The sequence below is a fragment of the Rhinichthys klamathensis genome, unplaced genomic scaffold, assembly GCF_029890125.1.
Source record: "Rhinichthys klamathensis goyatoka isolate OS25496 unplaced genomic scaffold, OSU_Roscu_1.1 h1tg000592l_1, whole genome shotgun sequence".
NCBI lineage: Eukaryota > Metazoa > Chordata > Actinopteri > Cypriniformes > Leuciscidae > Rhinichthys > Rhinichthys klamathensis.
In genome coordinates this window covers 160,001-175,000 of record NW_026607049.1, presented here as the reverse complement: position 1 = coordinate 175,000, position 15,000 = coordinate 160,001, and the positions used below count along the sequence as shown (strand labels likewise).

Below are 15,000 nucleotides of genomic sequence, written 5' to 3'. Positions count from 1 at the left end.
TCAGTCATATAATGCAGGTCTATGGTCTCCACCTCAAAGAGCAGCACAGAGAAGTCCAAATTAAACATGATTTAATGACTCGTAAATGTAAGTACACATTGATGGCCTAAGACACGAAACGAGCGGTTTGTGTGAGAAAACCAACAGTATTTATATCGTTTTTACCTCTTGTAAACACAGCCACGTCCAAGTGATCTGAGGGCGCGGGCGCTTCGGTCTGGAAGTGATCTCTCGCGCGTGTACGTCCTACGTACGAGGTGGTGACCATAGACCTGCATTATATGACTGACAGACAAGAACGCTTTGACCTAAAAATATCAAAATTGAAACTACTGCGGAAACAAAGGGTGTATTCACACCAGGAAAGTCCGATAGTTCACTTGCTTTGGTCCGGACCAAATAATATATATATATTTTTTTTGGTACGGTTCGCTTTCACACTGCTCTTTTTGCAAGTGAACCAAAATTTGTAAACAAAACCACACGTGTGCTAAGGTCGTCCATTCATTGGACAAGGATTCTCAAGTAGGGAAATCAGGAAGTGCAAAAAAGGCTCAGCATGGAGATATTTCGTACTCCAATATTTGTTATTTTACTAATTTTGTGTTATTCTGTACAAACGCAATATGAAGAAACTGCGCAGAAGACGGATAAGGTATAAAGTTTTGATTCATACACATTCAAATAATGAGATTCTTATTGTATATACTGCTAGCAAGTGCTGTCAATGTTAACGCTTGCGAGCTTTTTTTGCATCTATGCGCGATTAGACTAAAGAGAACGCTCTGTATGTGAATGTCCTGATGCACACACTCATTCATTCATTCCATTCCAATGACGCACACACACGACGCGCAGAAAGACGCGCAGCAGTAGCGTGTGGCCAGACAGCGCGCCGGAATTCTCTTTCGCACTTGAACAACAATAACACAAACCATTATGCCAAAATCTCCGACTACGGAAGCCTGTTAACTCAAAGGCGCAGTGCTTTCTTGCAATTGGGTCGGTTCATGTTCACACCGTAAACGAACCGTACCAGAGTTCGTTTGGAAGCGTACCGAGACCACCTCTTCAGCTGGGTCTCGGTTCGGTTGTTTGGTCCGTACCCGAGTTCAATTGCTGTATTCACACCTGCCCAAAAGGTCCGCACCAAGGGGGGAAACGAACTAGAGTTCGATTCAATCGAACCAAACAAGGCAGGTGTGAATACACCCAAAGATACCTCCATCTTGGATGCCCTTGAGGTAAGCTAAAACATACCAAAAATTTATTTCAAAGTGAACTATCGCTTTAATAAAGACGAGTTTCCTCTAGTGGAAGCGTTCGGTACTGCGGCCGAACACACTCTCACTGAACGCTCATTTACTGAGATATCTAGCTCAAATTTTTAAAAACACAACTTGTTTAGATTTATGGCTTTGATTTCTCACAATTTTAGAGTAAAACATATTTTTGAAAAAATATATATTTCATATAAAATTTGGAAATAGTGTTTCGGCACATTTTCCATAACAATAAATGTAAAATTCTGTAACTTTTTTTTAAAGTTCAGTTTTTAAAACTTTTTTTCACTCCAGCAATAATCTGCCAAGTGTCGTCTGTGAAAAGAGATCAAACTTCAGTCTGTCGCTCTAAAGCGTTCAAGGTTCACCAGTTTAAGCTGGAAATTTAATTTTCAGGTCTATGCTCAAAAAGTGAATAAATGGATTATAAATACAGCGTAAATATAATTTAGTACCATAAAATCCCCTAAAAATACAAAATATTAAATAAAAAAACATTATCAAATTAAAATATAGTACATTAAATTTCATTGGTTGAAAAAAAAAAACCAACCAATGAAATGCTTGTTGTGAGAGGCATGCATGCACATATATATATGGATCTGTTGTTATTATCATCTTCCTCCTCTGTTAACTGTATGCATCTGTCAGCATGAAGCACGATAATTATTAACCATACTTTTTCTCTGACTGTGGTTTGAGGTTTCTGAGAACACTGTATGCATTGTGATATTGCAACCGCCTTTCTACAGAATATAAAGGGTGTTGATTGTGTGACAAAAGCAACTTGTGCTACACACCGTAATCTCAATGTACAGGACAAGCTTTCCAAGAACCGGGGATGTAGAGCAAGTGCCCGGAGAACTGGAGTAACATAAGGATATTAAAGCTCACATTCCACATTTTTCCAGCATTAATCCTTTGCTTGAAGTCCACTTTTCTGCACCATAAACATTCATTAGAGTGATTTCTGAAGGATCATGTGACACTGAAGACTGGAGTAATGCTGAAAATACAGCTTTGTTTTGCTCATTAAGTCACAAATTAACTAAATAATATGTATACTGTATAAAAATGACGTGACCAATAAGTTGACAACATATGTTTTTACATTAACTCATCAAAATAAGTTACATAAGAGTATATATATATAAAAAGATTAATGTATACATAGTTTAAGTTGCAACTACTTATATACAATCCAAAAAAAATGTAAGCTTTTTTAATTTTATTTATTTATGCAATTTAATTAATAGTAAAATTCCATCAAATTGAATTGAATAATCCTTATGTAATTGAATTGAACAGTTGACTAAGGATTGTTCAATTTATTCAATTTAGTAAAGTAAGGATTATTCAATTCAATTTGATGGAATTTTACTATTAATTAAATAGTGTAAATCTTTTAAAAAAAAAGTTTTTAAAGTTTTTTGAGTGTAGCGAACCATAATTTTGATTATACTTTAGTTTTTTAAAATAATTTTTATCTTATGAAGCTTTTAAATTGCTATAGCATCAAATTACATTTGTTTTGTATATAAATATAAATTAAGCATCAAACAAAAGTTGTTAATATCATCAGAAAATTCAAACTTTTGACCAGCAGTGGAAATTAAATCAGTAATTCAAACCATTTCCAGAAATTGAAATGATTGTAAAGTGAATCGTCCCTTTAATAATGTACCCTTTTCCACAGTAATTAACATTGTACACTCTAAAAAATGCAGTTTACAATGATTTCATGCCAAGTTTATGTTATAAATACATTTGTAAATTAATAACAAAATTATTTTTTGTTATTAATTGTTAGTATGATTGTATTTTTGTTTTCTTTTATTGTTTTTTTGTTGGGTTTTTTTTTTCTACATGTTCGAAATAAAAACTTTTCATTCATTCATTACATTAATACATTATAGTACATTTAATACAATAAAATATATTTTTAAAACATTTGCTAAATGTAAAAAATGCTGGGTTGTTTCAACCCAAATTTGGGTAAAATATGGACAAACCCAAATGTTGGGTTAAAAATGTAATAAAAATTTTTACAGTTGAAAGTGAAAGTTGAAGTTGGGTTAAAATTTTAAATTAAGTTTTTAACCCAACATTTGGGTTTGTCCATATTTGACCCAAATTTGGGTTTTAAAAATATATTTTATTGTATTAAATGTACTATAATGTATTAATGTAATGTATTTATAACATAAACTTGGCATGAAATCATTGTAAACTGGAGTGTTTCTAACAACAGCTGTAAACTCTATATAATATCCAGTGTTATCGACAGAAGTGCGTCTTTATCTCTCGGTCGAGCGGCTCACATCAGATCTTCCCCTATAATATTTACAAGGATTCCTCACAACTGTTTAATGTTTCACTCAATTCATCCAAACATTATGAATCATACGCAGTCATTGGAAGCCAGACTTCGGCTGTGTTTGGTGTTCCTTCCGGACACGAGGAATGTTTGGGTGATTTTGGACCCCATTGGCGTACAGTGAGGCGTTTAGCTTGTGTGTTCGTTTCTACAGCTCTTTCTGGGTTTAGTGTGAGATGTTCTTTCTCATCTGTCACCGCTCCGGTTCCTGTCAGGATTTAACAGTTTAATGGAGAGGGTGTGTTTGTGGTTCATTACTAAGACGGAAGGTGTGCCTTCTTTAGTTCACTGCTTGCTTTCTAAAAATAGATAAGGCTAGGTTTCAACTTTTGAAGATCATAACACACAAGAAAACAAACAAACACCCTGAAACTTCATATTTTGCACCTTTGCTTCTCGATTCAAGGAACTAGATTTTACTTCAAAGTAAAGATTCTGTTTAGATTTTACTAAAAAAAAATGCTGGGTTGTTTCAACCCAAATTTGGGTCAAATATGGACAAACCCAAATGTTGGGTTAAAAATGTAATTAAAAAATGTACAGTTGAAAGTGAAAGTTGGGTTAAAATTTTAAATTGCATTTTTAACCCAACATTTGGGTTTGTCCATATTTGATTTGGGTTGAAACAACCCAGCATTTTTTAGAGTGTAGTTTAACTTATAAAGACACAAATAATTTTAAAGCAACATTTTTCTTGCGCACTCACAAAATCACCATATAATCTGTAAATATAAATATTCATAAAATGTTTTTTTATGTATTTATTATTTATTTATTATAAATTCTAATATGAATTTATGAATCAATTTAAAATATGAATTAAAAATATATATATTATGAATTAATTTATTATTTATTTAATATAAATTATTTATAAAAAAAATTTTTTTTTTTAAATTGTAACATTTTAAATGTTACTACTTGTTTCGGAATGTTCATTCAAAAGTAACACTTTCATGATCTTTGCCAAAGTTCCACTAATGTTCACATAACCAAGACAATTTTTTTTTTTTAAATGTATGTTTTGAACGTTCAGGGAACATTAAGAAATAACGATTTCTGATATAGTGAAACAAAAATGCATCATCAGTGTTCAGTCGTGAAGCGTGACAATATATGCAGCATGTGGTCGCCATAATGCATGCACTGGGATATAAGTGAGTCCAGAGGCTCAGGAAACTGTAAACTGGAAGAATGCTCCGCGTCTGGTTTGCTAGGTGTGCCTAATGCTGTGTGCATATTTGCCTGGTGGAGATGAATAGAGCTGCACAAAGCAAACACTGCTGAGATCTGAAGAGTTGAGGAAGTTAACGCAACCCATCTGGCGCTGGCCTTCATGAAGGTGTGGTTTACACGAGCGGGTCTGAACACGTGCACACACACACACACACACACACACTGCGCTCTCCTTCAACAAGAGGACAACCCTGTAATCCTCCAGTGAAACGTGCAGTTCTGTACTGGCCATTTATAGTGACCGCTATCTCTACAACTCCTCTTTTCAGCGAGTGCAGAAGCTGGAAATAATAGCGTCTTTATTTCCAGGTGTAAATTTTAGATCCAGGTCATTTTATGCATTAGAGTTGTAGTTAAAACAAAAACTTAAACGTAATCTTTTGCAACTTTGCTTCTCGTTTCCACCACAGAATAAAAAAATTAAAAAGTGCGTCTTTTTTTATCTCAAAATAGCATTTTTTAAAGTCAGAATTGCGATAGAAAAAGGCAGAATTGCAAGTTTCTTCGCAATTATCTTTTAAAATGTTTTATTTTGTCGGAAACAAACTTCCATTCAAGAGACTAGATTTAACATGATAGTAAACATTTTTGTACTTTTACTTGAAGACAAAAATAATGTTAAAGCAATATTATTTATGTGGTCTAAAAATACCATATACACTTTATAACCTGTATATATATATAAATCATGTTCTTATTTACTTAAAAAGTACTAAACTCAGCAATGCATTATAGCCACCTTTCGCATATTTCTTTCTGAAAATAGAATAGTATCAGAATAGAAACATGATCATTTATCGTTATTTTTCATGTGAGCGCAGTATACATCAGTGGATCACACACACACACACACACACACACACACATACACACACACACTCTCTCTCTCTCTCTCTCTCTCTCTCTCTCTCTCTCTCTCTCTCTCTCTCTCTCACACACACACACAAACTCTCTCTCTAACACACACACACACACACTCTCTCTCTCTCACACACACACACTCTCTCTCTCTCACACACACACACTCTCTCTCTCTCTCTCACACACACACACTCTCTGTCTCTCTCTCTCACACACACATACACACACACTCTCTCTCTCTCTCACACCCACACACACACACACACACACTCTCTCTCACACACACACACACACACACTCTCTCTCTCTCTCTCTCACACACACACACACACACACTCTCTCTCTCTCTCTCTCTCTCTCTCTCTCTCTCTCTCACACACACACATACACACACACTCTCTCTCTCACACACACACACACACACACACACACACACACACACACACACACACACACACACACTCTCTCTCTCTCTCTCTCTCTCTCTCTCTCTCACACACACACACACACTACACACACTCTCTCTCTCACACACACACACACACACTCTCTCTCTCTCACACACACACACATACACACACACTCTCTCTCACACACACACACACACACACACACTCTCTCTCTCTCTCTCTCTCTCTCTCTCTCTCTCTCACACACACACACACACTACACACACTCTCTCTCTCTCACACACACACACACTCTCTCTCTCTCACACACACACACACATTCAGACGGACGGCAGCTGTGTTTATCTTAGCGAGGGGAAAGAGTGTGTGATCAGTTTGTTAAAAGCACCTTTTTTGTCAGTTATTGACATCTTTCATGTTTTGCAGACATACTGAGTTTTCATTTCATAGAAAAACTTTGCTCATATACAGAATGAATCATAAAAGCTGTAATCCAAATCACATATTCGTTTACTTGTGCATTGCATATCTTTCCAAACAAAACTTTCGATCAGAACCAGAAGAAAGCTGAAAGACTCGCGCATCTTCCAATTCATGCCGACGTTAAAAAATGTTAGTAAAAACGTCCCGAGTGAAAAATGAGTGTGAATTATGAAAAGATGCGTTTGTAATGTGGAAAGACGAGTGAGTCTGCTGTGCTGATTCCAGTATTGAGGGACGTGGATGAAGAAAAGGACAGAAATGAGATGGAATAAAGTACGTTGAAGCTATTATAAAGTGCTGTCCATGAAATACGTTAACATGAGTGTTACCTTGTAACCTTGTAACCAATCAGATCAACGTGTGATCGCCAACCAGTGGATCTCTGAGCTGAGTGAGTGAGTGGAGGCGGGGCTCATTTGCATATTCATAGAACCGCGCATACTAAATGAGGCAAGGGTGTCGAGTTACATTCAAGGTTTTTAAAGGCATGAAGAAATGTTTTTCAAGCGAAAAAAAAATAATTTTGGTGATGAAAGGTGAGTTTTAAGGGATACAATTATTGACTACAGTTGTTGGACTTAAGATGTTTTTTAAAAAGTTCTTACTTATACGAACGTTAAAGGCCTGCACATACCGGGACGAATATCGGCTCGCGTTATTCGTCAGCGTTTTTCAACGCGTTTTTTGTGTTCACACCCAAGCGATTTTCGCTGACGATGAGCCGAGTGAACACGCAAATTCATTCCCTGACATTAGATGGCGCTTAATGTAAAACAGAAATACCCCGGTCCACAAAGTGGCGCTGCGCAACTACGCTTCTGACACTCGCTTGTCACTCAGAAGAAGAGAGCAAGTTTGTCATATAGTTCTTTATTGTCGTTGGTGTCTCTTTATAAGGACACCAACAAGACCAGCAGCTCTACATTCATCTAGCCTTGCATCTTCCTCGTCTTATTTCTTCCCGGCAGTGTAGACGCTGTATATCTTCTTCGCCGTTACGTATGTGTGCTCGGCAAGACCGTTTTGTGTTTGAGCGCCCCCAAGTTGTGTTTTACTGTAACTTCAGAAGCTCCAGACACGTGAGCAAAAGCGCCAATCTCATTGGTCGGATAGTTTTTGACGCCGTGCGTCAAACCAAAAAAACGAACCCGAGGCGTTTTTTAAAAAATGACGCTTTTACGCGTGGCGTTTTACGCGTCGGTGTGCACACTCACATTGGCGCCCTTTGTTTAATCACGAGGCGTTAAACGTCGGCGAATAACGCGCACGAAATTCGTCCCGGTGTGAACAGGCCTTAAGGGTCTCTAAGGGATAATTGCGTGGAATATTTCGCATTTGTGCGCACAGAAGAACATCTCACGAAAATCTGTTAAACATGATGATGAGGAGATGATCAGTGTAACTCCACAACAACTACAGAAATGTCTCCGCTAACATTCAGAAACGTGTAAAAGTGAAGCTCTCCCTGAGTCTCTCCGTAAGGCTGCACTCGCTGCTGGTTACTCCTGATTCTGGATCAGTGAGATTGGCCTGTGTTGTTATTGCCGGAGTCTCTGAAGCTCGTGAGAAGGCTCCGCCCTCTTCTGAACAGAGGCGGAGCTAAAGCTCATTTGCATTTAAAGGGACACACACAAAAACGGTGCGTTTTTGCACACAAAGGGGCAAATTTGACAAGCTATAATAAATGATCTAATATTTTGAGCTGAAATTTCACACACACATTCTGGGGACACCAGAGATTTATATTACATTGTGAAAACTAAAGGGGCATAGTATGTCACCATTAAAGGATCTTAACAGGCATCTATAAGTTTCAGCTCATTCTGTCATTCTGCCGGTTTGAGTCGTTCACCTTGAGTTTAAAGCGTACAGAAATGAACAGATTTGTGCATTTGACCTCATAACCACGTCTAAGTCGGCACAGCGAAAGGTGTCTTCCCTTCAAACCGCAAACCTCATCCTCTGAGACTCTGAGACGCCTCGTGGGGTTTCAGCCCGACGACACATGAGAAGAAGAACACAGATCCTGCCCGACGACACACACGACTGAGGAGAAGAACACAGATCCTGCCCGACGACACACACGACTGAGGAGAAGAACACAGATCCTGCCCGACGACACACGACTGAGGAGAAGAACACAGATCCTGCCCGACGACACACACGACTGAGGAGAAGAACACAGATCCTGCCCGACGACACACGACTGAGGAGAAGAACACAGATCCTGCCCGACGACACACGACTGAGGAGAAGAACACAGATCCTGCCCGACGACACACACGACTGAGGAGAAGAACACAGATCCTGCCCGACGACACACGACTGAGGAGAAGAACACAGATCCTGCCCGACGACACACGACTGAGGAGAAGAACACAGATCCTGCCCGACGACACACACGACTGAGGAGAAGAACACAGATCCTGCCCGACGACACACACGACTGAGGAGAAGAACACAGATCCTGCCCGACGACACACGACTGAGGAGAAGAACACAGATCCTGCCCGACGACACACACGACTGAGGAGAAGAACACAGATCCTGCCCGACGACACACACGACTGAGGAGAAGAACACAGATCCTGCCCGACGACACACACGACTGAGGAGAAGAACACAGATCCTGCCCGACGACACACACGACTGAGGAGAAGAACACAGATCCTGCCCGACGACACACACGACTGAGGAGAAGAACACAGATCCTGCCCGACGACACACACGACTGAGGAGAAGAACACAGATCCTGCCCGACGACACACACGACTGAGGAGAAGAACACAGATCCTGCCCGACGACACACGACTGAGGAGAAGAACACAGATCCTGCCCGACGACACACACGACTGAGGAGAAGAACACAGATCCTGCCCGACGACACACGACTGAGGAGAAGAACACAGATCCTGCCCGACGACACACGACTGAGGAGAAGAACACAGATCCTGCCCGACGACACACGACTGAGGAGAAGAACACAGATCCTGCCCGACGACACACACGACTGAGGAGAAGAACACAGATCCTGCCCGACGACACACACGACTGAGGAGAAGAACACAGATCCTGCCCGACGACACACACGACTGAGGAGAAGAACACAGATCCTGCCCGACGACACACGACTGAGGAGAAGAACACAGATCCTGCCTGACGACACACGACTGAGGAGAAGAACACAGATCCTGCCCGACGACACACACGACTGAGGAGAAGAACACAGATCCTGCCCGACGACACACACGACTGAGGAGAAGAACACAGATCCTGCCCGACGACACACACGACTGAGGAGAAGAACACAGATCCTGCCCGACGACACACGACTGAGGAGAAGAACACAGATCCTGCCCGACGACACACGACTGAGGAGAAGAACACAGATCCTGCCCGACGACACACGACTGAGGAGAAGAACACAGATCCTGCCCGACGACACACGACTGAGGAGAAGAACACAGATCCTGCCCGACGACACACACGACTGAGGAGAAGAACACAGATCCTGCCCGACGACACACACGACTGAGGAGAAGAACACAGATCCTGCCCGACGACACACACGACTGAGGAGAAGAACACAGATCCTGCCCGACGACACACACGACTGAGGAGAAGAACACAGATCCTGCCCGACGACACACACGACTGAGGAGAAGAACACAGATCCTGCCCGACGACACACACGACTGAGGAGAAGAACACAGATCCTGCCCGACGACACACACGACTGAGGAGAAGAACACAGATCCTGCCCGACGACACACACGACTGAGGAGAAGAACACAGATCCTGCCCGACGACACACACGACTGAGGAGAAGAACACAGATCCTGCCCGACGACACACGACTGAGGAGAAGAACACAGATCCTGCCCGACGACACACGACTGAGGAGAAGAACACAGATCCTGCCCGACGACACACACGACTGAGGAGAAGAACACAGATCCTGCCCGACGACACACACGACTGAGGAGAAGAACACAGATCCTGCCCGACGACACACGACTGAGGAGAAGAACACAGATCCTGCCCGACGACACACACGACTGAGGAGAAGAACACAGATCCTGCCCGACGACACACACGACTGAGGAGAAGAACACAGATCCTGCCCGACGACACACGACTGAGGAGAAGAACACAGATCCTGCCCGACGACACACACGACTGAGGAGAAGAACACAGATCCTGCCCGACGACACACACGACTGAGGAGAAGAACACAGATCCTGCCCGACGACACACACGACTGAGGAGAAGAACACAGATCCTGCCCGACGACACACACGACTGAGGAGAAGAACACAGATCCTGCCCGACGACACACGACTGAGGAGAAGAACACAGATCCTGCCCGACGACACACACGACTGAGGAGAAGAACACAGATCCTGCCCGACGACACACGACTGAGGAGAAGAACACAGATCCTGCCCGACGACACACGACTGAGGAGAAGAACACAGATCCTGCCCGACGACACACGACTGAGGAGAAGAACACAGATCCTGCCCGACGACACACACGACTGAGGAGAAGAACACAGATCCTGCCCGACGACACACACGACTGAGGAGAAGAACACAGATCCTGCCCGACGACACACACGACTGAGGAGAAGAACACAGATCCTGCCCGACGACACACACGACTGAGGAGAAGAACACAGATCCTGCCCGACGACACACACGACTGAGGAGAAGAACACAGATCCTGCCCGACGACACACACGACTGAGGAGAAGAACACAGATCCTGCCCGACGACACACACGACTGAGGAGAAGAACACAGATCCTGCCTGACGACACACGACTGAGGAGAAGAACACAGATCCTGCCCGACGACACACACGACTGAGGAGAAGAACACAGATCCTGCCCGACGACACACAAGACTGAGGAGAAGAACACAGATCCTGCCCGACGACACACACGACTGAGGAGAAGAACACAGATCCTCTTTGCTGTCGATGAGAGAACACAGCTCTTCTCTGGAGACGCAACTCTTTTACAGAGACGTTTCCACGGCCGAGCCACTGAGGAATATTGTTTGTTCAAGTCTCATTAATCAAAGCGTTATCAAATATATATTTATTGTGGTGTCGATTAATCCAAAATAAAAGTTTGTGTTTGCATAATATAGTACTGTATAAATACACACATACATGCATGTATATACTGTATCTATATATAATTTATATTATATATAAATATTTTTAATATAAATAACACATTTTTATTAAATATATACATGCATCTGTGTGTATTTATATATGCAAAAATAATTATTCACAGTACACACTAGGGTTGCCGCGGTGAGGAAAATTTCCCACCGGTTAATCGACGTTTGACAACACCGGTTATCCCGGTGTCACCGTGGGGGGCGGGGGGGTTAAAAAGCTTTTACAGAGCTGCCAACTCTCACGCATTGGCCGCGAGACACACGCATTTGATTGCTTTCACACGCTCTCACGCCACACTCCCGATTTCTCAGGCATGAAGTGTCAACCTGGTCGGTCAAATGCCTGGAAGATGAGTTTATCTATATATCTGCCTGTTGAGCAACTCGTGATCGACTAATTATACCGCAAAATAGTTAAAATCTCCTGGAATCTAGAGCGAGCGCGCACGCGAGACAGAGATTGTGCTTCAAACCGCGTAGCGCGCGCGTACGGGAGAGAGGGAAAGCGAGCGAGAGACCTTGCGTGTGTAAGTTTTTAGCAAAAACGAATACTTTAAAAAAGTCAAGACATCGCGGTGTCACGGTGGGAAAGTGATGTCACCGGTGATGGGGCTTAAAACCGGTAACACCGTCAACACCGTCTATCGCGGCAAGCCTAGTACACACACATATATTATGTAAACACAAACTTTTATTTTGGATGCGATTAGTCGTTGCACAGCCCTGAATTAATTCAAATTAAAAATTAAATAAAACATAATTAGATAAATAAATAAAGACCCCTAAAGTGTCAATATATGAAGCGCCTGACGGACCCCTTTAAGGTTCAACGAAGAATCTGTTTGTGCCGCGTATGGAGTCATGTTGTTTAAAGGGATAGTCCTCAAGCCACCAGGTGTATATGACACTCTTCTTTCAGACGAACACAATTATTATTAAATTAAATTATTATATTAAAAAATGTCCCGGCTCTTCCAAGCTTTATAATGGCAGTGAATGGCTGTTTCTGTTTGTTTTGAAGTCCATGATGCAATTTTATGATGGACAGATGCACTTTTATGATGGATAGATGCACTTTTATGATGGATAGATGCACTTTTATGATGGACAGATGCACTTTTATGATGGACAGATGCACTTTTATGATGGACAGATGCACTTTAATGATGGACAGATGCACTTTTATGATGGACAGATGCACTTTTATGATGGATAGATGGACTTTTATGATGGATAGATGCACTTTTATGATGGATAGATGGACTTTTATGATGGATAGATGCACTTTTATGATGGACAGATGCACTTTTATGATGGATAGATGCACTTTTATGATGGATAGATGTACTTTTATGATGGATAGATGCACTTTTATGATGGACAGATGCACTTTTATGATGGATAGATGCACTTTTATGATGGATAGATGCACTTTTATGATGGACAGATGCACTTTTATGATGGATAGATGCACTTTTATGATGGACAGATGCACTTTTATGATGGACAGATGCACTTTTATGATGGATAGATGCACTTTTATGATGGATAGATGCACTTTTATGATGGATAGATGCACTTTTATGATGGACAGATGCACTTTTATGATGGACAGATGCACTTTTATGAAGGACAGATGCACTTTTATGATGGACAGATGCACTTTTATGATGGACAGATGCACTTTTATGATGGACAGATGCACTTTTATGATGGACAGATGCACTTTTATGATGGATAGATGCACTTTTATGATTGATAGATGCACTTTTATGATGGACAGATGCACTTTTATGATGGACAGATGCACTTTTATGATGGATAGATGCACTTTTATGATGGACAGATGCACTTTTATGATGGATAGATGCACTTTTATGATGGACAGATGCTCACTGCCATTATAAAGCTTGGAAGAGCCAGGACATTTTTTAATATAACTCTGATTGTATTCGTCTTAAAGAGTGTCATATACACCTAGGATGATTTCAGGGAGAGTAAATCATGGGCTAAAATATTCATTTTTGGCTGAACTATCCCTTTAAGAAGCGTAAATCTGATTTGATGTTCATGATTTTAAGCTAGCTGTTTGCCTCTGCTCCCTCAACAGCCCAATCTCACGCTGCACTCGGACCGGCCCGATCTCCCAGAATGCTTCCAGCTGTCGGTCCTGCCCTGGGCTCCCTGCATCTACCTGTGGGTCACCTCACCTTTCTACATCCTCTACCTCCGGAGGAACAGCAGGGGATACATCATGATGTCTGTGTTAAACAGAATCAAAACGGTAAGAGATCTCATCGTCTCCCTGAGAATGTATTGCTGATGTCCGCATTAACGTAATGCAAACATTATTTCTAGTGGTGCAACGGATCACAAAATTCACGTGCACTCACTTGCACAATTCACCATTTAAACTATGTTTTACATCTGATATACATATTTAGATTAAACATGCCATTCTCATTAACGGAGATAAGTACTTAAATTGCATCAAATCATCACAGAGAAGATACAATTTGTATATTCTAATAAATAGAAATATTTGTAGTGGATGCGATGCGTTCGAACACTTTTCCTGTTGTAATGTTTGCTCAGCGCAGGATAACAGCAGAACTCGTGGTCTGAGGAAATATTTACATGCAAATAATGATCAATATTTTTCCATTAAAAATACTGCTTGGCGAGTGGAAAAGATTGAGGGAAACTTTCTCTGAAATGTATTTTATACTATTTGATTCATTTATTCAAAAACAAGGCGAGGATCGGCTACTAAATGATTTTTCACAATGTAATGTGACGCACATCCGTATATCATATTCTCCTAATGTCTTGTACCGTTAAACATGGTAACACGTGCATGAATATGCATATGCAAATGATATGCAGATGAGGATCTGCATAGTAAACGAGGCGTTGTCAGCTCATATATGGTTATTTCCGGGAGGAGACGCATGTGAACACAATGCAAGTCTATTAATGTTACTAATGTTCCCAGTTAGCTGATATGCGCATGTTTGTGGCTTCAGTTCTCTGTTATCTGTGTGTAATGATTCTTTATATGTGTGTGTGCAGGCTCTGGGCTTGATATTGTGGATAGTATGCTGGACAGACCTGTTTTCTTCATTTCATGAGATGAACCAGGATCGCATTATACCT

General features: G+C 41.2%; 1 protein-coding gene across 1 annotated transcript in view; it reads left to right on the top strand.

Moving 5' to 3' along the window:
* The window catches only part of abcc3 (ATP-binding cassette, sub-family C (CFTR/MRP), member 3), a 119,458-nt gene that overhangs the window by 8,119 nt on the left and 96,339 nt on the right, over nt 1–15,000 (top strand). The window contains exons 2-3 of the mRNA XM_056240319.1: nt 13,955–14,128; nt 14,917–15,000. The exon at nt 14,917–15,000 is cut by the window's right edge and continues 42 nt beyond it. Of these exons, the coding sequence (XP_056096294.1) occupies nt 13,955–14,128; nt 14,917–15,000 (258 nt within the window). The remainder of the gene's footprint in view (nt 1–13,954; nt 14,129–14,916) is intronic.